Below are 27,771 nucleotides of genomic sequence, written 5' to 3'. Positions count from 1 at the left end.
GTCCCTTCATCCAAAGCATTAATATAGAGAGATTGCAAATAGTTGAGGACCCAGCACTGATCCCTGCAGCACCCTACTACTTAATGTTTGCCAAACGGAAAATAACCCATTTATCCTGACTGTTTTCAGTTAGCCAATCCTCTATGCATGCCAATACATTACTCCCAACCCCGTGAACTTTCATCTTGTGCAGTAACCTTTAAGTGGCACCCAATCAAATGCCTTCTGGAAATCCAAATGCACCAAATCCACTGGTTCCCCCTTTCCACCCAGCTCATTACATCCTCAAAAAACTCCTGCAAATTTGTCAAACATGATTTCCCTTTCATAAAACCATGCCGACTCTGCTATGCTTTTCCAAATGTCCTGCTACTGCTTCCTTAATAATGTACTCCAGCATTTTCCCAACAACATGTTAGGCTAACTTGTCTGTGGTTTCCCAGTTTTCTGTCTCCTTCCTTTTTTTAAAAAAGGGCGTTACATTTGCAGTTTTCCAATCTGCTGGGACCTCTCTAGAATCCAGGAAATGTTGGAGATCGCAACCAATGCATCCACTCTTTCGAAGACCCTAAGATGCAGGTCATTTGGTCCAGGGGACTTGTCCACCTCTAGTCCCATTAATTGCCCTAGAGAAGGTGGTGGTGAGCCACCTTGAACCACTACAGTCCATGTGGTGAAGGTACACAGTGCTTGGGGGGGGGGGGGGGGCAGCACAAGAAAGGAGAAGAATGTCAAGGACAGTCACTCTCACTTCACCAATTCAGCTCTTTGCTCCAAACCTCGTTTCAGCCTTGATCCAAACATGGACTAGAGGTCGACGGGACCCAAAGTGAGCATCGGTGAACAGGTTATTGGCAAACAAGTGCTGCTTGAGCACCGTCGACAACACCTTCCATCACTTTGCTGATGATTGAGAGTAGACTGATGGCAGGGTAGTTGGCCTGCTTTGTGGACAGGACATACCTCGGCAGTTTTCAACAGATGCCAGTATTGTAGCTGTACTGGAACAGCTTGGATGGAGGCACGGCTAGTTTTAGAGCACAAGTCTTCAGCACAACAGCCGGGATGTTGTCGGGGCCCATAGCCTTTGCTGTATCCAGTGCACTCAGCCGTTTGATATCATGCGGTGTGAAATGAATTGGCTGAAGACTGGCTTCTGTGGTGGTTGGGACCTCAGGAGGAGGCCGATATGGATCACTGACTCAGCACTTCTGGCTGAAGATAGTTGTAAATGCTTCAGCTTTGTCCTTTGCACTCAGCTATCAATGGGGATATTCATCAAGCCTCGTCTCATTTGTTTAATGGTCCGCCGCCATTCATGACTGGATGTGGCAGGACTGAAGAGCTTTGATCTGATCCATTGATTGTGGGATTGCTCAACCCCATCTGTGGAATGCTGCATCAGCTTTTTAGCATGATTGTAGTCCTGTGTTGTCGCTTCCCCAGGTTGGCACCTTTTAGGTATGCCTGATCCTGCCATGCTATTCTGCACTCATTGAACCAGGGTTAGTCCCTTGGCTTGATGATAATGCTAGAGTGAGATACATATCAGGCCATGATGTTACAAGATTGTGGTGCCCAGTTTTGAGTCGTTAGATCTGTTCAGAATCTATCCCATTTAGCACAGTGGTAGTGCCACACAGCACGATGGATGATGTCTTCAGTGTGAAGACAGGACTGTGTCTCCACAAATACTGTGCAGTGGTCACTGCTACCAATGCAGTCATAGACAAATGCATCTGCAACAGGTAGATTGGTGAGGACGAGGTCAAGTAGGTTTTTGCCTCATGTTGGTTCTCACCACCTGCCGCAGACCCAGTCTGGCAGCTATGTCCTCAGGACTCGGCCAGCAGTGGTGCAATCGAGCCACTCTTGGTGATGGACATTGAAATCCCCAACCAGAGTACATTCTGTGCCTTTGCTACTCAGTGCTTCAAGTGGTGTTCAACAATGAGTACTACCGATTCATCAGCTGAGGGAGGGCAGTGGGTGGTAATCAGTAGGAGGTTTCCTTGCCCATGCTTGATCTGAAGCCATGAGACATGGGGTCTGGAGTCAATGTTGAGGACTCCCAGGGACACTCCCTCCCAATTGTATACCACTGCTGCCAACCCTGGTGGGTCTGTCCTGCCAGTGAGACAGGACATACCCAGGAATGGTGATGGGAGTCTGGGACATTAGCTGAAATATATAATTCTGCAAGTATGACGATTCGGCTGTTGCTCAGCTAGTCTGTGGGACAGTTCTCCCAATTTTGGCACAAATCCCCAGATGTTGGCGAGGAGGACTTTGCAGGGTGTGTCACTTGTGTATGTAGCCAGTGCCGAGGTCGATTCCAGGACGTTTGTCCGATTTTATTATTGCTTCTCGTAGCGGTTTGTAACAATGGAGTACCTTGCTAGGCCATTTCAGATGGCAGTTAAGAGTCAACTACATAGCTGTGGGTCTAGAGTCACACAGGCCAGTCCGGGTAAGGACAGCAGATTTCCTTCCCTAAAAAGGACATTTGTGAACCATATGGGTTTTGACAACAATCCAATAGTTTCATGGTCATTATTACCAATACTAGCTATTTACTCCAGATTTATCAAATCAACAAAGAGTACTGATTCGTCAGCTGCCGTGGTGGGATTTGAATTTGCGTCTCTGGATCATTAGTCCAGTAGCGTTTCAGATATGCTACTGCTACCAAAAGCAGTTCCACATTAAGGTTGTACAATGAAATCTCACCCAATCTGGGGCTGTATAATGTAGGGGTCAAACACAAGAGGCAACTGTGCACAACTTTTCCGTCCAGCAAGTGCATTTTGAACACCATGTTGTTGGAATAATCTGCCATAAAGTGCACATTACCCTTTTGCTGAAAAAACAATCTAAATTTGTTGTCTGCTTCCACTAGCTGCACTTTGAAATATTCCCAGTTTAGTCAATGCAACATATGCATTTTCACAAACTCCATCTTTTCAGAATGTACAGCTCAAGCTTTTGCAATCTTAGCACATTCCCAGTAGACTAAGTTTTCCTTGCAGCCTTATGCATGTACATTATTTTACAATATGACCATAAGTGAGCATAGTCAGACCACACCTGAAGTACGATCATATTGTAAAGCCTTGGCAACAGCCTGGTTAGGAAGCACCCCACTGGCAACATTATTCAAACAAATACTCAAATTATTTCACTAAATTCCAAGTGACAAGTCTATTCATCCCAAGTCACTACTCATTATATTCCGTAGTATAGTGGGCATGGTAAAAACTGCAGTTGTTCACAATAAAAAGTTAACATTTGTCTACCCAGTTGCATACCTGATCTAAATGCTTCTGCAAATGTCTTGTTGCTCTCCACTTTTTGGGTTGCAAATTTGATGTTGCTAGTGGATTAGAATCAAGAATCCAAACAAACACCTCCTTACTCCTATTTTTACCATCAGATAGCAATTTAAAAATACATGCTTGCCTTTTAACCTATTGCGATACAAGTACACCCTAATCGAGTTAGGTACTCATTGGTTTCCCTGGTTTTAGACTAAATTAAATGCAACTCCTTTTAATATATACATACTGATCGCTTCTACTCCTTCGCAATAGCACAGTCACAAGTTTTTTCCCTAGGATTCATGCTGCAAGTGGTTTTGCTTATTCCCATTTAATGGCCTGATTTATGTTGTTGCTACAGCTCTTTCTTTGGGATATTACAGATTTTTTAAAGTGCTCAGTTTTCTTCAAAACCTTCCCAATCTGGTTCAACTCGAAAGTCAGATTCCCACCATTGCACAGCTGGTCACTCACCAAGACCCAAAAGCACATCCCAGTTTACATTTGGCTAAGACAGCCAGTAAAATTTAAACCATGCATTTTTACCATGGCCTGGACAAAAGAATTCTGTTTGCATTCACAAGTCTCTTACCAGCAAGTCTTTCAAGTTCTTCATGTGGGGTAGATCGCAAACTGCTGGAGCGACTACCTGGTCTACTTAAATTACTCGAGAACCACTGGCTGAACCGGCTGGATGACACTGAACCTTCACCCAGCACCTCTTCAATCATCTAGTTAAACAAAAAAACACCAAACATTAATGCCACAATCAAATCAAATGCAGTAAGAAAGCTACATAGAAGAGTTTTGAACTTACGTCATCACACAGCCCCTTGGTGCTAAATTTTGGAAGATGCGTTTGAACTCCATTTTCCAATACGACAGATGGGCCTGCTGACCACATCTCCACATCGCGGGTTGGCTGCTTTCAGTATTAGTGCAACATACATCATCCCATCCCAAAATACCAGAACACCATTTAATTTTAATTACACATCTATTCAGTGATGGGCATAACAAGCAGACATTCAATTGAGCTTTAATTGGCATCCTTAAATGTTACTAATTTGGTATTAAAGGGTATTACTACACCAAGTCATAGGCAAGAGCCTCTAAATATTCAGAGTTAATATTTCAAGGTCCAAGTTGGAGTGGTCCTGCTAGCCTTGTATCAATGGCACTGGATGTAGTACCACCAGTTCAACCCATGCTGAAAACATTCAAGTTCAAATGTCCCAGAGAAATAGCTTGACCTTTCAGAAATGCATATCGAAAACGTACAAATTTCCCTTAACGCAACTCCAAGTTATCAAGGTTTGTTGTTTAGTTAAACCAGTTTGAAGATTTACCTTCTATCTCAAGTATCTCTTCCAGTTTGAGTTTTGCTATGCAATAAAACCATTAAACCAAGATGCTAGGTTCCATTCTATACTACCTTAGAGGCTGTATTGATGTGAACAAGTTTGAGGCCTTCACACGTTTGAAGGGTCACAAAATTTCAATGACTTCACAGGAAGTTTTCATTCAAGACTACCTGCAGTTTGAGAAATTTTCTTCCCCAAACTTGCACATGCAACATTTGTAGCAGTTTAATTTCATTCGGTACATACAAAAGCAGCAGAGTATAGCTTTGAACAGAAAGCATGTCATACATTAGGTTTAGTGCACAGTAGTGCAAGTGGGGGCAAAGGCCATCATGGTAAACTGAATTTAAAAACATTTCCCAATTCATGGGCTGGTACCAGAAAGACCTTGAAAGCTGCCAGATTCTTGTACAAATCCAACTGGTTCAGTAATGTTGCACAGGGCAGGAACGCAGTCTTCACCTACTCTGACCTAAAAAAAACTCCAACCCCACACTATGTGGCTGATTCAAAGCCCAAGGTAACCAAGGACGGGCAATAAATGTTGCCTTCGCAGCAATACCCATAATCCCAAGAACAAGTTACTTTAAAAATCCTTTATCCTGGTTCCAGATTCTGTTCTTACACACAATCTTGAGACTTGCCAGGGAGGGAAAGGAATGTTTATACAGGCCCCTCACCAACTAAACTTGTTGAACACCAAGATAAATTATAAATGCACTGGGAAATTCACCATCATCTTTAAAGCAATGCAAACCCTTTGCCAGCATGCAAAACCACAGCAAATGCAAAGAGTTCATTCATTTTTCCCCAAAACAGCTTGGGTATTTCCACCTGTTCCTCTACTTCAGCAACTTTCATTTATTAGTGCTTTTAATGTAAAATATCCCAAGGCACTTCAACTCAACGCAAGACTTTACTCAACACCCATCATAAACTTATCCGCTCCACAAATCCCACCAGCTGCTCTCAACCTTGAGGTGCTGACTACCTAAGTATACTTCAGATCCCAGGTCATCCACTTTCTATCCTCTGGCATGATCCTCAAGTGCTCTATTTTCTCCAATCACCACCCTATTGTTAGAGTTCCCTTTAAAAACCTTGAAGGAATCCTTAACTCATTCATCTACACACCCAAAAGCATAAAAACTACCCTAATCAAAACCACCATCACTGGCTTGCTGTCCCTCCCAGTCCTCAGCACCTGTTGACACCAACAGACTTCTCCATTCTCTGCCACCACCTCTGCTTGTACAGCTCCACTCCTACTTGCCCAAACAGCTCTGCAAATGTTCTTTGTGCCTGGTGAGTTATCCAGTGTTCAGAGTGCTACTTTCACCACCTCGCCAACATCCTGGACAAATATTTGCTTCAGGCAAACAGGAAAACTTTAGCTATCCCAGTCACAGCAACTGGCCAGACTCAAGCTTCTCAACTGCCCTCACTAAACCCCGTGCTGTGCAACCACATTACTCAAGCCGAGCTTTCAAAAGCCCAACATCTGGGACCGGTACACGGATGCCTCAAGTAATTCCTAAACCACACAATGTTAGAAAACTGACTTCTTGCAGGCTTGCTCATTTCCCCCCACCCCTTCACACACCAGCTCATCCAAACTCTGCAGAGTCCTTTCCACCAAGGAGCAAATTATGGCCCTTGTACAGCTTCAGTGACTCCCCGCAGCCCCAACAAACCAAACTTGACAAACCTCCTCCTCCTGCCGTGGGATCAGTCCATTTTCCTCCCATGTCTTTGCCCACTTAGCATTAGAGACACGCTTCTCTCTGCAATCAACTCCCCAATATCTGCCTTCAACAAATTGACACATTTTCACCCTCAAAAAAAAACCTTCCCATGCTCAGCTCGAGATCTTGGGTGGACATGTTTGCAAGACAAGCAAGAAGCACTATACAAACAAATTGCATGAATGGTATAAATTGTGCAGATAAAAACTGTACAGTTTGAGCAATTTGGAGGAGAAAGGAGAAACTAGATTAGTTAATTCCATGTAATAAAATGTGCTTATGATTGAGGGAGAAGGAAGCCCAATCAATCCTGCATTACTGGATTAAAATCCAGTGTTTTGAAAATAGTCAAAAGCTCAATTCTTCCCACTTTTGGCTCTCAAAGCAACAAGATATATTGGCCCCAAGTTTCCACACGCGGCGAAAAAGGCGCACCTCAGAGCTGGGCGCCTGTTTTTCGCGCTGAAAACGGCGCCGCAAAAAAAGTGCGGTATTCGAGCTCCTTGGAGCGGCGCACAGGGGGTGGAGCCTACCACTCACGCCGATTTTGTAAGTAGGAGGGGGCTGGTACAATTGAAATGAGGCTTCTTGGTGCCGGCAACCCTGCGCATGCGCGTTGGAGCGTTCGCGCAGTCTGAAGTAAACATTGGCACTCGGCCATTTTTAAAAGTACTGCAGAAAAAGTGAAGATTTGTTTCTTGGACACCTGCAAAGGCTTGTATTTTAATTTTCGTGATATTTTTGTGTGAGGAAGTGCTTTTAGCAGCATTGCTGAATAAATCACCTGCTGAAATCAGTGAGTTCAGCTTTTCACTGCTAAACTTGCAGAACCGGTGCCTGCAAATTAAGGACTGTGTGTTTGGAGAAATAAAAGTGCCAATTCAACTTTGCAATGGATCAACATCCACCAACAAAGAATTTCTTGCATGAGGAAACAAACCATTGCATAATGTGGTGTTGACAATGCAGCACCCGTTCTGAAAATTTAAATATAAAGATGTCGATGTGGCTGCCTCTCCCTGTCCAAATGGCCTCAGTCAGTCCCCCTCACAGCTTGAAGGCTGCTGCTGTTCTTTCTTCGGCTCCCGACCAGCCACTGATGCCGCTGCAATCCCATGGCCGAATGGCCTCAAGTCCATCCGGGTGCTGCATCTTCGCGGGGAATGAAGGCCTGCCTCAAGCACCGCAGCTCAGCTCGAAGGCTGCTTGCTGTCTGCCGCTGCCGTCGAGACGAGACACTGACGCCACACCCCTGCCTCAAGCACTGCAGCTCAGCTCGAAGGCTGCTTGTTGCCGCTGCCGTCGAGACACTGACGCCACACCGCTGCCTGAAAGGCCTGCCTGAAGCACTTTCACACAGGTAGGAACATGGTTTATTTAATCTTTTCTTTGCTTATAAAATTTTTTTATTCAGGTTGGATTTTTGTATAATATTTGTATAAGTATAACTAAGGATTGATTGTAGAATTTAATGACTTCCCTTCCCCCCCCCCACCTCGTTCCCTATGCCTAATTTGTAACCTGCGCCTGATTTTTTAAAGTGTAGACAAGGTTTTTTTCAAGCGTACAAAAATCTTCACTTACTCCATTCTAAGTTAGTTTGGAGTATGTTTTCACTGTGGAAACTTTGAAATCAGGCGTCAGTGGCCGGACACGTCCCCTTTTGAAAAAAAAAATCTGTTCCAAAGTGAAACTGACTAGAACTGGAGAAAACTAAATGTGGAGAATTCCGATTTCTAAGATACTCCGTTCTACACCAGTTGCTCCTAAAAATCAGGAGTAAATCATGTGGAAACTTGGGGCCATAAATCTGTCGCAAGGGGGCACGTGGATGAAAAATGGCCAGAACCAGCCCTATTCCTCCATCTCACAAGCCCACCCCACCAAAAAACCTCACTTTTGCCAGAGCAGTACCAACAGCCACATGGTCTGTGACCCAACCTTCCCCTGCCCTAGAACCCCAAAGTGTCAGAACAAGTCACCAATTAGTTGTGAATGATATAGATGCACAAGGAAATGTTTCAATCAAACCTACGACTTGTAACAAAGACCATGTACTTTTATAGTGCCTTACATGCAGCTACTGAACTGGCATCAATGTGTGGCAAAGTACCATTAATGTTTATGAAGTTTTAAGTCAAGTAAAGGGTCCTCATTTAAGTTGAAGCCTTTTCAAAACTCATGCCAAATACCAGTCTGTTCACAGAAGAGGGATAAAGTAGAGTTAACAACCCAGCTGGAATTTGGTATTCAAAAAAATTGATGCACTTAACATGGTTAGTCCTTTTCTCTTTATAAGATCGCTCCAATACTCGTTACAAGTTGCAGCATTGGTTAAAACATTACATGCTGTAAAAAGCCATCACCTTAAATGCACCAGTGTGTACTGTTACTTACTGTGCAACATTCTCAAGTTCTTGCATCCAATATCTTTGGAGTAGGGTCTTCTAGGCATTTTACAGGCCTGCAGACCCATTTTTGACAAGTCCAATTGACATTTATAAAGACACTGCACATTAAGTTATCACACCAAGCTGGACATGAATGGGTGCTCATCAGTGGATACATGAGCATCCACAATACCACAAATAAATACCATTGCAATGATAAATGAACCCACACTTAAGGCTGGAGCATTCATGGTGGGGGAGGCAGAAGAACAGAATCAGCAATAAATGCTGACATTAATGGGAAGGGGGGCAGGGATGAAGTGAAGCATGGCTCAGACCAATTAGAGCCAATTGAGAAGTAATCTGAATGCATAGTTGGTGTGATTGCTGCCAGTGTAACAGCAAGTCACCAGTTAGTAAATATTGCACACTAGTATCAACACCCTCCCCCCACAATCATTTAAAACAAGGTCTTGAAGACGATTAGATAAATACATCCTTGTCTCACTTCTGCATTCAGATGACTTTCCATTTCCTCAAAAGTAAACTCCATCACTTACAGCAACAAAATCCAATTCTTACTCTGCTACATAGACAGCCATTGCACTAGCTGGAGCAAGGCAGGGAAGTCAACAGATACTCCACCAGGGCATAAAGTGGAGGGGCAAAACAAAAGTTCTGAAATGCCAATGTACAAGATTTGGAGATGGCAGCTACAAGATTGTATGAAAAGCACCAACAGCAAAACTCAAGTGTGGGTCATGATCTTTCCCTTGAATCTGTAATTATCCAACTACAGTGGTCAGCTACTGGTGGATTGAAGTACCATTGTAGCTTTCCTTCCCAACACCAGAAGTATTCCCTTACCGATGCCAGTCCAGGTACGCTCTTCTCCATGTTGAAGAACTCATTGAAGTCAAAATCCCCCTGTGTTTGTTCAGGCAAAACTGCTTCCCGAGGAACTTCTTGGTCAGCTTCTGTTGCAGGAACTGCAGATATCTCCGCCTCTTGACCACCACCATTGCATTCTACACCTGGAAAAAATATGTCAACTTCATTTAACATCTTAAAGTCAAGTTATATTTTAGAACAAAAACAGAATGCTGCAAACACTCATCAGGCTAGGCAACATACGTGGAGAGACATGAACCTTCAAGTGACTAAAAGGCCAATTAAGTCACCATGCTCACCCCTCTAACAGTGTAGTTCAATATTTGAATGGAAAATGTGCATCTTCACGACCACATGTGGACAAACTGCCAGACCATGTAATTAGGAAAAATAATTTTAGGATTCACCAATCTATACCATTAATCTTTTGTCTCTTCTCTGGGCTGGAGTGCAAGTTCCAACCTTTCCTAGATCATTTCTTTCTCTTTCTCCCTGCCCCCCCCCCCACCCATTTAGCCAGTCAGATCCTGTCACAGTCAATAGAAGAGACAGCACAGAAGGAAGCCATTCAGCCAATCATGCCTGTACCAGCTCTTACAAAGAGCTGCTTAATTAGTCCCACAACCCTGCCAAGTTATTTTTAAACTAGAGATCCAATTCCCGTTCTATTACTGAATTTGTTTGATATCCTCTCCAGTAGTGCATTCCAGATCATACTGGTCACTAATAAATGTGCATTTCCCAGTTCTTTACCAGCTACCTTAAATCTGTGTCCTCCGGATACTTTTTCCATTGGATACAGTTTCTCCTTACTCAAACAAAACCCTTCTAGTCTCTCCATATAACCAAAGTCCCTCATCCGTGGTACTATTCTGGTAAATTTTTTCTGCACCCTCAAGTCTTGACATCCTTCCTGAAGTGTGGTGCTCAGAATTGGTCATAATACTGAAGCTGGTGCCTTACTAGCGTTACGGTTTAGCAGAACTTTTGCTTTTGGATTCTATACCTCTATTTTTAAAGCCCCTATGCCAGTAACAGCTTTTTCAACATGTCCTATCATCTTTAAAGACTGGTCTACATACACCCCAGGTCTCTGTTCCTGCACCCTTTTAAAATTGTATTGTGTTGTTTATTGCCTCTCCATTCTTCTGACCTTAATATACTTCTTTACTGCAGGAATATGGTTTTAAACCCTCACAATTGAGTAGACATGACCAGCGACTGCTCCAATGGTCAACTCCACTCAGTTGCAGCACTTGGTTAGGTCATGCGTGCAAGTCCCACTCCAGAGACTGCAGCATGTAATCTAGGTAAAGATTTCCATGCAACACTGAAGTGCTGTGTAAGGGGATAAAAGAGTCACTAAAATGGTCGACAGAGATAGATGGTCACGAAAGTGGATACTGAAGGTAGCAAATTGATCTGACATGGTCCAGATTGTAAGGCTCATCAGTATTAGGAGGTTCTGAGGAATTGGGAGTTCCTCTACCTTATGGTAGGGAATTATAATATATTGTAAATTGACAGCTTGTATATAAAACTTATGTAAAGCACGCTTATAACACTTGCTTACAATGGGTTTTTTTTTTTTAAGGGGAAGCAGCAAAGCTCACTATGCATCAAAGCTTGAACTCTGGTACAGAATGATAGAAAATGGTATGGAATCAGGTTAAAGGGAATAAGCTTTGCTTGTGTGTTTATCTTTAAAACCTGCAAACTAAGCTGAAAACGCCAGACCAAGGTTAAGACTATGGAACACCACATTCCAACTAAGGTTGAGATGGAGGTTGTGCAACCACTCAGCAGCCAGAGTCTGATAAGGGTCAATAAATCTATGCAACTTTGATGATGATAGGCCAACTGGTAGTTTTGTAGGAGGGTCGCACACCTTGGAAACTGTAACTGTAGATGTAAAACCTTTGTTCTTAGGTTAATCTGTGAATCCTTCCCCTGCATGCTTGAATAAAAACTGATTGAACCGAGGTTTCATCAGAGTGATTGTGGTCGCTATACAGGCAGGGGTCGATTCCTTATATCAGGGAGTCCACCTTGGAGAAGTCTTTTTACCCCAACATGCTGCATGGTTGAGGTGCTGTCTTTTGGATGAGACATTAAAATGAGGTCCTGTCTGTCTAGTCAGGCAGATGCAAACAATCCCATGGCATATGAACAACAGGGGAGTTGGCTTCATATCCTGGCTATTTACTCTTCAACCAAAAACACCACACCTAGTCATTTATCTCATTGCTGTTCATGGGACTGTGCCCACAAAAAGCAATTCATTGGCTGTGAATTGCTTTGAGACATGCCAAGTACTTGAAAGGTGCTAAATAAATGTAAACTTTTTAGTCTAAGTAATTGAGTTTGTACTAATTCTATTGCATTCGTTATGGAACCATCATATTACTCTATCCAATGTTGAACACTCTGCACTAACAGTATTAAATTTCATCTGCTGCCTGTTTTTCAGTCTGCACAATCACATGCAGTGAATATTTAATCAGGTTGCTCAAAGTCTTGCTGGTTAAATTGAAGTATTTAAGGCAAGGTATTGCAGCTTTTCCATGAACAATTCTTCAATTAACAATTAACTTGCCATCGAAGCCAACATCTTACTCACCTGCTAGGTTGCCCAAATAGCTCTGCAAATTTATCCAATTTAGGGAAAAGTACCAGGTTCAAATGCCACTTGGTTCTCAGATAGTGGATGTGAGGAACAAGTTAGAGGAGAAAAAACTCTGGCCATTATCCTTCATCAATTGCTAGTCAACTCTGTACTGGGAACTGTCAATGTGTGGACAGAATACTGCTCACATCCCAGGGTGAAATAACCAGTTCACAAATGAGCAATAGCTACTTGGGAAGGCAAGAGGTAACACAGCAAGGGTCAATGGAGCAGAGAAAAATAGCACATTAAAAAGTAAAATCTTTATTTAGCCAACCATTGTTGTCTGCTTGGTCAGGTTGAATCAATAAATATCAGCTTTTCTGAATAGGATTCATGAGCCCAGGAGTGAATCAAACAGAGTAACTGAGCAGTGACGGTGCAAACTGAACTCTTACCCTGCACCCACTGACATTGGAATTACACTTCGAAGACCAAACCTCCATGTTATAAGTTTGACAGTTGGACCCTCCACTGTTCACCTTTAACTTTGGCAGGACAAACCAGAATGCATACCAGCATTTCTATTTGACTTGTACTCCCTTGCCTGGGCATCAATGCAAAACACGTGCGAGACGAAATTTGGCAAATCAATTTCCATTTTTTTTAAAAATATAAACCAGGTAGCCCCTTACAATCTATTGCATCTTAAATTTGATAGGCAGAGTAAAAAGCTTGTATAGTGTCCTTCATGAAAACATCCATTAGTCCAGCAGGTGGTGCTGTGATATGTTCCCAATGTTAAAGGTCTCAGACAATAGTTGGTCTTTTATGGAAAGCTCATCCTGTGATTTTCCCACATGAAAATGAAATTAGAAAAACCAGGAAGTTAAAGAAACAGCAACAAAGACAGTGATCACAATCTACGTACAACACAATGGAAGATTTACTCATCACACAAGATGTGACGCAGCATTCCATGGAGTACCCTTTATGCACTGCAATAGGTATTTTCAGTGATGGTGCTTTGGCATGTAATATTGGCGGCTGTCTGCTGCCCTTATATAGCAGTATTTCCAGTTTACCTGCAACTCCACACAATCCACTGGGTAGTTCAGCAACAGACTTGAAACTTTGAGACCGTCTGAATACGAGACAGAAGTTTAGGTTGCTTCATCATCGGAGGCAATTTTAGGAAACTGCTTCCTCTGTATAAGTGCACAACTGGTAAACTTAATTCTCGGTGAGCCTCCAAAACCATATCAGATGGATTGCATCGTCTTGCTTGACTGGTCTTGGATGGTATTGCTTGTACTGTGTTTCGACCAAACTTGGGCAGATGGATCCCACAAAACAGACACCGTACACTGACACTCAAGCCCTACCCCACTCCCAGAAAAAGCATACCTGCAAGTATTTCCCCATTCTACATTGTTCGCCTAGCTTCTTGGCCAGGCTCCAGCTGAGCACCTTGGAGATCCTCACCCACCCCAAAAAGAACCAAGAACTAATTGCATGGAAAGAAAGCAGGGAAGGCCTGCTACAACTGTGCAGGGTGTTGGTGAGACCACACCTGGAGTACTGTATAGTTTCGTCTCATTTAAGGAAGGATATACTTGCATTGGAGGCAGTTCAGAGAAGGTTGACTAGATTGATTCTGGAGACGAGGGGGTAGACTTAAGATCGGTAGAGCCACTACTCATTAGAGTTTAGATGAATGAATGAGAGGTGATCTTATTGAAACATACAAGATATTGAGGCGGTTCGACAAGGTAGATGCAGAGAGGATGAACCTAGAACTAGGGGGCAGTTTCAGAATAAGGGGCCGTCCATTTAAAACAGATGGAGGAATCTCTTCTCGGAGGGTTTTAAGTCTGTGGAATTCTCTGCCTAGAGAGCTGTGGAGGCTGGGTCATTGAATATATTCAAAGGTGGAGATTCAGATTTTTGAATAATAAGGGTCAAGGGTCATGGGGAGTGGGCAGGGAAGTGGAGTGGAGCCCAGGATCAGATCAGCCATGATCTTATTAAATGGCAGAGTAGGCTTGAGGGAGTCAATGGCCTACTCCTATTTCTTGTGCTTATGAAACCTAGCCTCCTCACCCAAAGATGAAAATCCAGGGCCCTGGGGAGGGGGAAAAACAGATCATGACCAAATCCTCAATCTACTGCAATAGCCCATCCAAGCAAATTTGCAAACTTTTACACCTGTAGAAGGGATATGCATTAAAAGCCATCAAACTTGCCTTCTTTAAGGGTCTCCGATCGCTTCCTCCACCTCTTCGGTCGCCTTGGATCCTCCAATAGTACTTTATCATCAAAGCCAGTCAGCTCTATAGTTTCCGACTGACTGGTTGGGCCAGCAGAGAACCATTCCGGCTCCTCTTCGGTGTAGGAATCACAGCGTCTCCGCTCAGTATAAATGCGTTTACCGTCTCCATACTCCCTCTGCAAAGAAAAATATTTTCAGCAAGAGTTGATTTTCTCCAAACTGTACTTTGAGGATGGAGGGGGAACAATGCAAGTCAGTTAAATCAAATTTAAAAGGCAGAGTCCCTGAAAACAAGCAGAGTATTTAAATACCACCTTTACTGTTAAACATGGACATTTCAGTTTAGAAGTTTGAATCGTCATCAAGGACCAAGGTTTCCACCCTTCACCACAAATGAAAGCAATTGAGTGTACTAACAGGCACCTCAAGTGGGGGCAAAGGAACTGCTCCAAGCACTCAATGGTTGGTATGGTCTCCAAAGTCTCAGTTCCCTCTACTTACCCTTGAATAACTTACTAAACTGATATAAAAGTTGAAATTTAGAACAAAAAAAAAGCACTTTATGTAATGCCATATTTGACCAGATGGCAACAGGAAAACACAACTCTAACCAAGAACCATTTGCTTCCAGCTCAACCTTGTCACAAATAGTCCAAGTCACTTTAAAATGATTAAAGAGTTAATTCAGATCAGTGATCCCAAAACAGGACAAACTGCAAATTCCCTCTCGAGAACAGCAACACTCCCTTGCTGAATTGGTCAACTTTCACCTGAGCCATAATGAGCTGCAGTATTTGGATGACGCCTGCTTCTGCGCAGAGGCTGAACTCCAGGATATAGTCAATGTATTCACTGAGGCATATGAAAGCATGGGCCTTACGCTTAACATCCATAAGACAAAGGTCCTTCACCAGCCTGTCATCGCCACACAGCACTGCCCTCCAATCATCAAGATCCACGGCACGGCCCTGCACAACATGGACCATTTCCCATATCTCGGGAGCCTCTTAAAGGCAGACATTGATGCGGAGATTCAGCATTGCCTCCAGTGCGCCAGCGCAGCCTTCGGCCGCCTGCAGAAAAGTGTGTTTGAAGACCAGGTCCTCAAATTTACCACCAAACTCATGGTCTACAGGGCTGTAGTAATACCCGCCCTCCTGTATGGGTCTGAGGCACGGACGATGTACAGAAGACACCTGAAGTTGGAGATATATCACCAACGATGTCTCCGCAAGATCCTGCAAACCTCCTGGGAGGACAGGCGCACCAACATCAGTGTCCTCGACCAGGCTAACATCCCCAGTATTGAAGCACTGACCACACTCGATCAGCTTCGCTGGGCAGGCCAAATAGTGCGCATGCCAGATACGAGACTCCCTAAGCAAATGCTTTATGCGGAGCTCCTTCATGGTAAACGAGCCAAAGGAGGACAGCGGAAACGTTACAAGGACACCCTTAAAGCCTCCCTGGTAAAGTGCGACATCACCACTGACACCTGGGAGACCCTGGCCGCAGACTGCCAGAGGTGGAGAAAGTCCATCTGGGAGGACGTTGCGCTGAGGCTTGACGCAAGGAGCAAGAGGCTAGGCGCAGGCAGCGGAAGGAGCACGCGGCAAACCAGCCCCACCGACCCCTTCCCCCGACGGATGTCTGTGGCTCTCGTATCGGACTGTTCAGCCCTCAAATAGCTCACTTTGGAGTGGAAGCAAGCCCTCCTCGATTCCGAGGGACTGCCTATGATGATGGGCAAACAAGTGGCTAGCCAAACTCACCTGGCATTCACCCCCACCCCCCTCCAATCCAGTGGTCACGTCCCATTTTTCCCATCCAGTACTCAAGGATCATATCCCATTTTCTCCTCTGATACCACAATGCTGCTGAGAAAATAATTTCAGTGTGGCTCAGTGAACTTAGGCTTTAGGGCTCCATGCCATAAGACATATTATCCACTGGCCAATCTTTGTCATAGACAAGATTATATTTATAGAGCACCTTTAACATAGTAAAATGTCCCAATATGCTTCACAGCAGTGTTACAAGACAACAAATAAATTTGACACAGAGCCACAAAAGAATAAATTAAGGCAGATGACCAAAAGCTTTGTTAGAGGTAAGTCTTAAGAGGAAAGAGGGTGAGAGAGGCAGAGAGGTTTAGGGAGGGAGTTCCAGAGCTTAGGGCCTAAACAGTTGAAGGCACAGCCACTGATAGTTGAGTAGTTATAATAAGGGATGTTCAAGAGGCCAGAATTTGAGGAGTGCAGACATCTTGTGTGGTTGAGGCTGAGAAAGATTACAGAGATAGGGAGGGGCAAGGTCATGGAGTGATTTGTAAAGAAGGGTGAAAATTGAAATTGAGGCATTGTATAACCAGGAGCCAATATAGGTCAGAAAGCACAGGGGTAATGATGACTTGGTGCAAGTTAGGACACGGGCTGCTGAGTTTTGGATGACCTCGTTTATGTAGTGTAGAATGTGGGATGCCAGCCAGGAGCGAGTTGGAGTAGTCAAGTCAAGGTAACAAAGGCATGAATGAGGGTTTAAGCAGAAGAGCTGAGACAGGCAATGTTAGACGTGGAAAAAGGCGGTTTTAGTTAAGCCGCGGATATGTGGCCAGAAACTCATTTCAGGGTCAAATACAATGCCTTGGTTGCGAACAGTCTGGTTCACCCTCATTGATGTTAGGGAGAGGAATGGAGTCAATGGTTAGAAACGCAGTTTGTGGCGGGGACCAAAGATAATGGCTTCGGTCTTCAATATTTAATTGGAGAAAATTTCTGCTCATCCTGCCGGATAAGCAAAATGACAATTTAGAAGTGATGGAGGGGGTAGAGCTGGGTGTTAGCAAGCATGTGGAAACGGACTCTATTTTGTATGATGCTGCTAAGGGGCAGCATACAGATGACAAATAGGAGGGGGCCAAGGATAGATCCTTGGGGACACCAGAGGTAACAATGAGGGGGTGGGAAGAAAAGCCATTGCAGGAGATTTTCTGGCTATTAAAGCAGAAATTATGCACAAAAGTCAAGTGGAATCTGGGAACAAATCTAACCCGGAAGCGTTTTTCCTTGTAGTCTCGATCTCTTCCCTCTCGCACATCTCTATCACGCAAGTCTTTGTCTCGGCCATCTCGATCAAAGGTCCTTGATGTAATTATCCTTCCACTGCCAATTCTCCGCTGACCCCCCAACCCACGAACATTTTCATTCTCTTTATTTTCCAGTGGGCTTCCTGATCTCCGGGAATTTGAAGTATTAATCACGTGACAACCTCCACCAAAGCTCCGACGCTGTGGGCTGAGTACAACATCAATATCTTCTTCCTTGATTCTCTCTCGTGGATCTAGAATCAAGACAGACAACCGATCAGTACACTTATAGTATCTTGCTGTTAATCAGGGGTCACAGAATGGGGCACTCCCATGTGTAAAGTTGCACCACAGTGACACCAGGATTTACAAAGATGTCTGCTTACAATCACTAGCTTTGATTTAAAAGTTGCGTTGGAAACTTTTAAACTAGACATTTTAAAAGCACTGCTGCTTGATCAGAATATTGCAGTTCCTGGATGAACAACCAAATTCTAATCAATTGTACCATCTGGATTTTAAACCAGTTATAATATTTCACAGCAAATTTGTCAACCCTTCACACTAATTCATATGCTGTGAAGCTGCCAGTCTATGCGTTACACCACTTCTGAATGCTCAAAAAGCAACCATTTCCTTTTCTTCCCCTGGCAGTATAGAAAAATTTCCCTGCAATGTAGCAACAATCAAAAGCACATTTGATGCTACTGTGGCCAATGCCAGTAGTAAGCAGTGCACCAATTTGGAGAAGGCAGTTTTCAAACTAGCCTTTTAGTGGAGATGTGGTAGACAGAGTGCTGATTCAAACCTTCACACTAAATTCCTGTTCTGCAGTCTGGTTGAGGGAAGGAGTAAAAAGGTGGAAAAGATGCAAATTGTACGAGAATGGATGGCCCATCTTGCTGTGATCCAAACCTCAAGCTTTTACTGCCCCGTGGCATTTTATACCAAGTCAAACATAGAAACATAGAAAATAGGTGCAGGAGTAGGCCATTCAGCCCTTCGAGCCTGCACCACCATTCAATATCATGGCTGATCATAGAAACATAGAAACATAGAAAATAGGTGCAGGAGCAGGCCATTCAGCCCTTCTAGCCTGCACCGCCATTCAATGAGTTCATGGCTGAACATGAAACTTCAGTACCCCCTTCCTGCTTTCTCGCCATAACCCTTGATCCCCCGAGTAGTAAGGACTTCATCTAACTCCCTTTTGAATATATTTAGTGAATTGGCCTCAACTACTTTCTGTGGTAGAGAATTCCACAGGTTCACCACTCTCTGGGTGAAGAAGTTTCTCCTCATCTCGGTCCTAAATGGCTTACCCCTTATCCTCAGACTGTGACCCCTGGTTCTGGACCTCCCCAACATTGGGAACATTCTTTCTGCATCTAACCTGTCTAAACCCGTCAGAATTTTAAACGTTTCTATGAGGTCCCCTCTCATTCTTCTGAACTCCAGTGAATACAAGCCCAATTGATCCAATCTTTCTTGATAGGTCAGTCCCGCCATCCCGGGAATCAGTCTGGTGAACCTTCGCTGCACTCCCTCAATAGCAAGAATGTCCTTCCTCAAGTTAGGAGACCAAAACTGTACACAATACTCCAGGTGTGGCCTCACCAAGGCCCTGTACAACTGTAGCAACACCTCCCTGCCCCTGTATTCAAATCCCCTCGCTATGAAGGCCAACATGCCATTTGCTTTCTTAACCGCCTGCTGTACCTGCATGCCAACCTTCAATGACTGATGTACCATGACACCCAGGTCTCGTTGCACCTTCCCTTTTCCTAATCTGTCACCATTCAGATAATAGTCTGTCTCTCTGTTTTTACCACCAAAGTGGATAACCTCACATTTATCCACATTATACTTCATCTGCCATGCATTTGCCCACTCACCTAACCTATCCAAGTCACTCTGCAGCCTAATAGCATCCTCCTCGCAGCTCACACTGCCACCCAACTTAGTATCATCCGCAAATTTGGAGATACTGCATTTAATCCCCTCGTCTAAATCATTAATGTACAATGTAAACAGCTGGGGCCCCAGCACAGAACCTTGCGGCACTCCACTAGTCACTGCCTGCCATTCTGAAAAGTACCCGTTTACTCCTACTCTTTGCTTCCTGTCTGACAACCAGTTCTCAATCCACGTCAGCACACTACCCCCAATCCCATGTGCTTTAACTTTGCACATTAATCTCTTGTGTGGGACCTTGTCGAAAGCCTTCTGAAAGTCCAAATATACCACATCAACTGGTTCTCCTTTGTCCACTTTACTGGAAACATCCTCAAAAAATTCCAGAAGATTTGTCAAGCATGATTTCCCTTTCACAAATCCATGCTGACTTCGACCTATCATGTCACCATTTTCCAGATGCACTGCTATGACATCCTTAATAATCATACAACTTCAGTACCCCTTTCCTGCTTTCTCTCCATACCCCTTGATCCCTTTAGCCATAAGGGCCACATTTAACTCCCTTTTCAATCTATCTAACGAACTGGCCTCAACAACTCTGTGGTAGAGAATTCCACAGGTTCACAATTCTCAGTGAAGTTTCTCCTCATCTCTGTCCTAAATGGCTTACTCCTTATCCTTAAACTGTGACCCCTGGTTCTGGACTTCCCCAACATCGGAAACATTCTTCCTGCATCTAACCTGTCCAGTCCCGTCAGAATTTTATATGTTTCTATGAGATCCCCTCTCATTCTTCTAAACTCCAGTGAATACAAGTCTAGTCGATCCAGTCTTTCATATGTCAGTCCTGTCATCCCAGGAATCAGTCTGGTGAACCTTCGCTGCACTCCCTCAATAGCAAGAATATCCTTCCTCAGATTAGGAGACCAAAGCTGAACACAATATTCAAGATGTGGCCTCAAGGCCCTGTACAACTGCAGCAAGACCTCCCTGCTCCTATACTCAAATCCTCTCGCTATGAAGACCAACATACCATTTGCCGCCTTCACCGCCTGCTATACCTGCATGCCAACTTTCAATGACTGATGTACCATGACACCCAGATCTCGTTGCACTTCCCCTTTTCCTAATCTGTCACCATTCAGATAATCTGTCTTCCTGTTTTTGCCACCAAAGTGGATAACCTCACATTTATCTACATTATACTGTATCTGCCATGCATTTGCCCACTCGCCTAACCTGTCCAAGTCACCTTGCAGCCTCTTAGCATCCTCCTCACATCTCACACTGCCACCCAGCTTACTGTCATCTGCAAACTTGGATATTACATTCAATTCCTTCGTCTAAATCATTGATGTATATTGTAAATAGCTGGGGATCCAGCACTGAGCCTTGTGGTACCCCACTGGTCACTGCCGGTCATTCTGAAAAGGACCCGTTTGTTCCTACTCTCTGCTTCCTGTCTGCCAACCAGTTCTCTATCCACGTCAGTACATTACCCCCAATACCATGTGCTTTAATTTTGCACACCAATCTCGTGTGGGACCTTGTCCAAAGCCTTTTGAAAGTCCAAAGACACCACATCCACTGGTTCTATCTTGTCCACTCTACTAGTTACATCCTCCAAACAAAATTCTAGAAGATTTGTCACTCCATTCACTTGTCTGACACAAGCAGGAGGTAAAGTTATCTGGTACTTATCCCATCTGCTGAAGTACACAAGTCTTCCCACACAATCCAGTTTGCAGTCAGAAGTGAAGACCCAGTTGTTAGGAAAACTTTGAATACTGAGGAAGCTCTTGCTATGCCTTGCCCCAACTATTGATAAATGCAGCATGGATACTGCTGGTTGGCTTTGACAACTGTATGCCCTACATCTACTTGTAAGCTGATTTATCAAAGGAGAGATTTATTAGAGTTTTATGAATACAGAATATTATGATAGTGATTAGTGATATGCAAGAGTAATTAGTGTTTTCAACTCAACACCCGCTGGTAGTAGAGATTCTTAAAATGCAAGTGTTAAAACTGAAGCAAGTGTTTCATCACTGCTTTTTTAAAAAAAAAGATGTTGCCATGTTGCAAACTCAACAGGACCACCATAAAGTGAAAAAGCTGAAATAGAATTTAAACGCCAAGTGCAACATCTGCTTTGATTTTTTGAAAGCTGTAAAGGAATCCATGAGCACTATGCATTTCAGAATCTGTCCTCTGAAGCTTAAGGTCGAAACCACTGGGAAGGTTGTTGCTAAATTTCTCCTCAACCGTCTTCTCCGTGGCCGAGGAGCTCCTCCCGGAGTCGCAGTGCGGATTTCGTCCCCTGCGGGGAACAACGGACATGATCTTTGCAGCACAACTGTAGGAAAAATGCAGGGAACAGCGCCAGCCCTTATACATGGCCTTTTTCAATCTCACAAAGGCCTTTGACACTGTCGAACGTGAGGGATCATGGAGATTCCTCCTCCGTTTTGGATTCCCGCGAAAGTTTGTCAACAGCCTTCACCTGCTCCATGACGACATGCAGGCAGTGATCCTTACCAGCGGATCCATTACAGACCCAATCCACATCTGGACCGGGGTCAAACAGGGCTGTGTCATCGCTCCAACCCTCAATCTTCCTCGCTGCCATGCTCCACCTCAGTCAACAAGCTCCCCGCTGGAGTGGAACTTAACTACAGGACCAGTGGGAAGCTGTTTAACCTATGCCGCCTCCAGGCCAGGTCCAATATCACCCCAACCTCTGTCGTTGAACTGCAGTACGCGGATGCGTCTGCGCACATTGAGGCTGAACTCCAGGATATTGTCGATCTATTCACCGAGGCACGTGAAAGCATGGGCCTTATGCTTAACATCCGTAAGACAAAAGTCCTCCACCAGCATATTCTCGCTGCACAGCACTGCCCCAATCAAGATTCACGGCACGGCCCTCGAAAACATGGACCACTTCCCATACCTCGGGAGCTGCTCATCAATAAAGGCAGACATTGATGGAGATTCAACATCGCCTCCAGTGCAGCCTTCGGCCACCTGAGGAAAAGAGTATTCGAAGACCAGGTCCTTAAACCTACCAGCAAACTCATGGTCTATAGGAATTCCCACCCTCCTGTATGGATCAGAGTCATGGACGATGTACAGAAGACACCTCAAGTCGCTGGAGATATATCACCAACGATGTCTCCGCAAGATCCTGCAAATCCCCTGGGAGGGCAGACGCACCAACATCATTGTCCTCGCTCAGGCCAACATCCCCAGCATTGAAGCACTAACCACACGCTATTAGCTCCGCTGGGCAGGCCACTTAGTTCGCATGCCAGACAAGAAACTCCCCAAGCAATTGCTCTACATGGGGCTCCTTCACGGCAACTGAGCCAAAGGTGGGCAGCAGAAATGTTACAAGGACACCCTCAAAGCCTCCCTGGTGTAGTGCAACATCACCACCGACACCTGGGAGACCCTGGCCAAGGACCGCCCTAGGTGGAGAAAGTGCATAGAAGGCGCTGAATTCTTTGAATCTCAACGCTGCGAGCGTGAAGAGGTCAGGCGCAGGCAGGGGAAGAAGCGGCGGCAAATCAGTCCCAGCCCCCCCGTCCCCTGACGAATGTCTGTCCCACCTGTGACAGGGTCTGTGGCTCTCCTGTTGGACTGTTCAGCCACCAAAGAACTCACTTTAGAAGTGGAAGCAATTCTTCCTCGATTCCAAGGGACTGCCCATGATGAAAGTCTGAAAGTGAAGGACAAGATGAAACTGCCAAGGGAAGGAGCTGGATGGCTAGAACGGCTTGTTCTACACAGAGCGAGGATCATCCATGATCATATTGAGTGGCAGTGCAGGCTCAAAGGGCCGAATGCACAGGTTCAATACCCAGTGTGAACACAAGTCAATTAGGGCAGGGTTGGGGAGCTAGAATTGTTTAGTATACCCTGGATTGGGAGCCAAGAACCAGATGCTGATACAGGTGCAATAAAGGGAGTTGCTATCCTCAGAGCATCATGCATGACTTCAAGAACCAAGCTTTGCCAGTGATTTTTATACCAGAGGTGTATTACTTGCCAGATTCTCAAGTTATTATTGCAAGAGTTTCCCCAAAAAGGTGAAATTTCAGCCATAAATATACAATTTGCCCTGCCAAATAAAGTGGAGCCATTACATGTTACATTACTCACCTGCAATTCTACGTTTGAGAATCGCTCGGTCCAGATCCGTAGCATAATCCTTCTTTGTTCCATCCAATGGTGAACTCCTGCCCGAACTGGGATACAAGGATGCATGCCACTTTTCAGGGTCCCAGATACCTTCACTACAGAAACCAGATTTTTTTTAAAACTCACTAACCTGAAATTGATTGCTTGCTTTTTAAAAAAAAAAGAACATAGAGCTCCCGGTTAAGCAATACCTATTTCAAAATTCTCATCCTGGTTTACAAATCCCTTCATGCCCCGCCACCACCCCATAATCTCCAATATTCATGCCCCTGAAAGATGCTTTGGGGTGTGGGGGGGAGAGGAGAGGAGAGAGAGGAGAGACAGTTTGGACATGCCCAACACCAACAGTAGATGTACAGAAAGAAAAACTTATATAAATATGTTTTCAGACATTTCAATTGGAATCTCAACTATATTGTCAAATTAACATAAACATTACTCATTTCTTCAAAATCAAAAGCATGTCTCAAACCTAGTTATTCATTCATTCACCACCAAATTGTTTGGAATTCATTAGTCACTGACCATAAACTGCTCATTAAAGTTGACGATTGTTTACCTGTCATATTTTTCCAAAAGGCATGCTGGTCTCTGCTTGGCATATGGGTACTCTTTGATTTCTAGTAGTTTTTCCTGCAAAAGGAAAAGTGGTAAACCCTTGATTTTTTTTAGCGACTGCGACCAAGTAAAAATAAAAGGCATAACCCTGGAAAAATGGCTTGTAGTTTGCAAATACATGCTCAAATGGAGAAGTTACAAAATGTTTGGTCGGGATGTATTTACACCAACACTGCATTATAGGGCAAACACAGCTTCTGCTGCAATTAAGTCTTTTTTGTATTAGGCTTTTCTTAAAAAAACAAACCATGACAATGCCCTTTTAAAAAAAAAGATCTACAAGTACTTCAACTATTTTTGCTACAAGTACTTCAACTATGACACTGAACCACAGACCAGGTAGATACTAAGTTCAGTCCACCAGCTCATTTGTACAGATCTCAGCCAAGGTGATTGTTGGCCTACAAGCAGATCAGGGACCCTGGACGACTCACTCAGCTACGAGTCACGATGGAGCCCATGGACAGAGAGTGGTCTAGCACCACCAGAAGCTTAGATCAGCTTAGGGTTTCTCACCTCCTCCACATTCATTTGATGCTTAGTATTTTTCTCCTTCAGTTCAAGATGACACTTTTGCACTGCCAATTTCAGGCTGGCATTGTTCCTGTCTCCAATTTTCATCTTTCACTACCCCCTCCCCATGACAATTCCTACCTCCTGTTACTGCTTCAAGTACCCAGTGACCCAACACCACTACAAACTTTAGATGGGAATTCCTAGCCACAGCCTGCAGCAGCATTCAATCATACAGCGCTAGAGGTGGAAAACTGCCGACAGGTGGGTGAAAGCAGAAACAAAAAAATACGAGGAGCCTTCAGCCGTGCTGAGTGGGTGGAGAGAAGCTGCAGGGCTTCTCCAAATTTGCAGGAGGGACCTGGATCGTGGACTGTTTGTGCACTCCTATCGTGGGAAGGCACGTAGGAAGATGAAATTCAGCAATGGTCCCTACTCACTATCCAGTGAACCCTACTTGGACAATGCATGTGTGGATGTTGGGCAAGGGCAGGGCCCAGTTATTTTTCATGGTCAGTGTGTGAACACAGTGCAGACTCACAAAGAAAGGCTATTTAGAATAGAAACCAAGTGCTGCAAACATTAGTGACAACCAGTATGAGCAATAGCCTTCACCAGAGAAACATTTTCACCAAGGGCACTTCAACAAAAAGGACACGCTCTTTAGCTTTAATTCAAGTTTAACATTAGTGCCGTTTCAAATCTCTACATACCAGTCCCTATGTTAACTAAAAAGGGACACAAAGGTTTAAAGCATACAAACATTGTAAAGACCTTCCAGAATTTCAGCTCCAGCTTGGGCAATTCATTTGGTAGGCAATTTATGTAACAGCCAGGGACATCAGGAGATTCTGCTTTTAATGCCTGCTTTGTGTTGAGTTGAGTGATCTCAACCAGAGCCATTCACTGGTTTGCTCCATATACACACATTATTGCAGCAATTGGCAATCTTTTCACCTTGGGGGTTCTTTAATTTGAATCCCGGCAAATCTCCAAAATTGCAGAAATAAAAGTGCTCCTCTTCCAAGCAGCACCGATATCCGAAAGACAAACTTACAGAATGAGAATGGCAAGAAAGTCAGATATGAAAAATACACTAGGGCCAAAGACATCCAGTTCGAGAGAATGTATCCTTGAGGTGAACAATGCCATAGGGAAACATCAGGAGATCTAAATTTAGAAAGTTGCACCATAATTAATTCCTATTTCTCTGGATTATACTTTCGAACACCATTTCTACAGAATGGGCTTCCCTCCCAACATCATGACCAGTTGAAGAGGATGGTAGCCAGCTTCCATCCTTGGCCAGTATTGCTCTAAATACTGGGAAATGCATTGGCCCAGGGCACCCTTTGCTCCAGAGAGGCAAGCTCCAATCAGAATAGGTTGGAAATGCAGGTGCAAATGTATGACCACAGTGCCCTTTAACAGATTCCTTTAATACATGGTCAAAATTAAGCTGCCTACAAAGATCTCGATGGCAAGAAGTTTGGCTTTCCTGGCATGCAATTGAGATCAGCATAGTATAGTGGGAATCCCATAGTGCAATCCGCTGTGACGTTAAGCTGCCTGAGCAGCCAATCACAATGCATAATTCTCAGACAGCAAACCAGGAAGTGAAGCAGTTGCTTCTATTTAGAATTTAAATAAAATTGTAATTTTTTTTTATATAAACAAAATTGATAAATTGACACTCCACAGAATTAGTTAATTTTTCAGGGCCATAATGTTTAGCAGTCAATACACTTAAAACCCTAATTACACCTTGGGGGGTGGGGAAAGAGAGAAGAAAAGAGAGGGGGAGAAGGAGGTGGCACAGCGCAGTGAATGACTGACCGCAACTTCAAGATTTCTGCATTTAGATGCCCATGTGCTACTTCCCGACGTTGCGGTCAGTTTCAAATGGGTAACAGCAGCAAACACTAACAGTTCGGTGTCATTACTTACCACAAAATCTGGGCCAAAATCTCTAGCCACTACGTAGAACAGTTCAGCAATTTCATGGCAGGCCAATCCACAGCAGAAAACCAACTTCTACATTACTGTGGCTAACTCTTATCCAATCAGACTATGGAGAACCAAACTTCACAGCTGTTCTAGAGGATGCAGTGCTTAAAAGGCAAATCGGAACGCTGCCAGCAGTTTGGAAGGGTGTCCTGGATAAGTCAGCCTGCAGAGCATCCCAGCTCTGCACAGTCAAGCATGCCAGGAATGCATTCGACTCTTACTTCAAGAAAATATACGCATACAAGACATGAAATTTATACCCTGGCTTAGAACAGAGTAGAGGGATGGTTCTCTTAATTGAGGCTGTCTGTTGCAGAGTTGGATTTTTAAGAATTTTGGGAATAAAAGCATCTCAACTTGCAGGATGCTCAGCAGATTGTATGTGTGTGAGGGGAGGGGACGGGGGGGGGGCGGCATTAGCAACCGAAAATTATCCTGTACCTGGGTCACCTCGTGAATATGTGCAGCAGGTATGGTGTCAAACTTATTCCCCCACCCCCTAATTCTCAAACAAACCTCACCTACACACTTCAACCAGTGAGTCACACCACAAGAAGCTGTACTTACTAAGTCACTAGGTTGCAATGCAGCAACAGGTCTCCAAACAGGAAATGCTTCATCATTTAGCGTTCAATGCAGCAGTTGACAATTTATTCTGAGTTAGATACAGGACAACACAACCCAGGATAAAATTGTCACTTGGACAAAGTTAATAAATGACAGCCAACACTGGTTTGTTAAAAGCAAAGTGTGTCTGAAATGCAATTTGAGTTTTCTGATTAAATAATCGAGAGGGTTGATGAGCTGAATGCAGTTGGTGTTCTGCATAGTATATGGACTGAAA

At 44.1% G+C, this 27,771-nt stretch overlaps 1 protein-coding gene across 5 annotated transcripts in view; it reads right to left on the bottom strand.

The window, feature by feature from the left end:
- The window catches only part of eif4enif1 (eukaryotic translation initiation factor 4E nuclear import factor 1), a 64,634-nt gene that overhangs the window by 32,667 nt on the left and 4,196 nt on the right, over nt 1-27,771 (bottom strand). For 4 of the 5 annotated variants that reach the window (XM_070887565.1, XM_070887564.1, XM_070887567.1 and 1 more), the window contains exons 3-8: nt 24,349-24,422; nt 23,751-23,884; nt 17,634-17,923; nt 14,559-14,760; nt 9,684-9,850; nt 3,910-4,048 (exon numbers count right to left, since the gene is read on the bottom strand). In XM_070887565.1, the coding sequence (XP_070743666.1) occupies nt 3,910-4,048; nt 9,684-9,850; nt 14,559-14,760; nt 17,634-17,923; nt 23,751-23,884; nt 24,349-24,422 (1,006 nt within the window). The remainder of the gene's footprint in view (nt 1-3,909; nt 4,049-9,683; nt 9,851-14,558; nt 14,761-17,633; nt 17,924-23,750; nt 23,885-24,348; nt 24,423-27,771) is intronic. The other variant, XM_070887568.1, reaches the window with a different exon arrangement.

The sequence above is a fragment of the Pristiophorus japonicus genome, chromosome 8, assembly GCF_044704955.1.
Source record: "Pristiophorus japonicus isolate sPriJap1 chromosome 8, sPriJap1.hap1, whole genome shotgun sequence".
In the NCBI taxonomy this organism is placed as follows: domain Eukaryota; kingdom Metazoa; phylum Chordata; class Chondrichthyes; family Pristiophoridae; genus Pristiophorus; species Pristiophorus japonicus.
The sequence above is the reverse complement of the archived record's forward strand: the minus strand, read 5'-3'. Positions and strand labels throughout refer to the sequence as shown.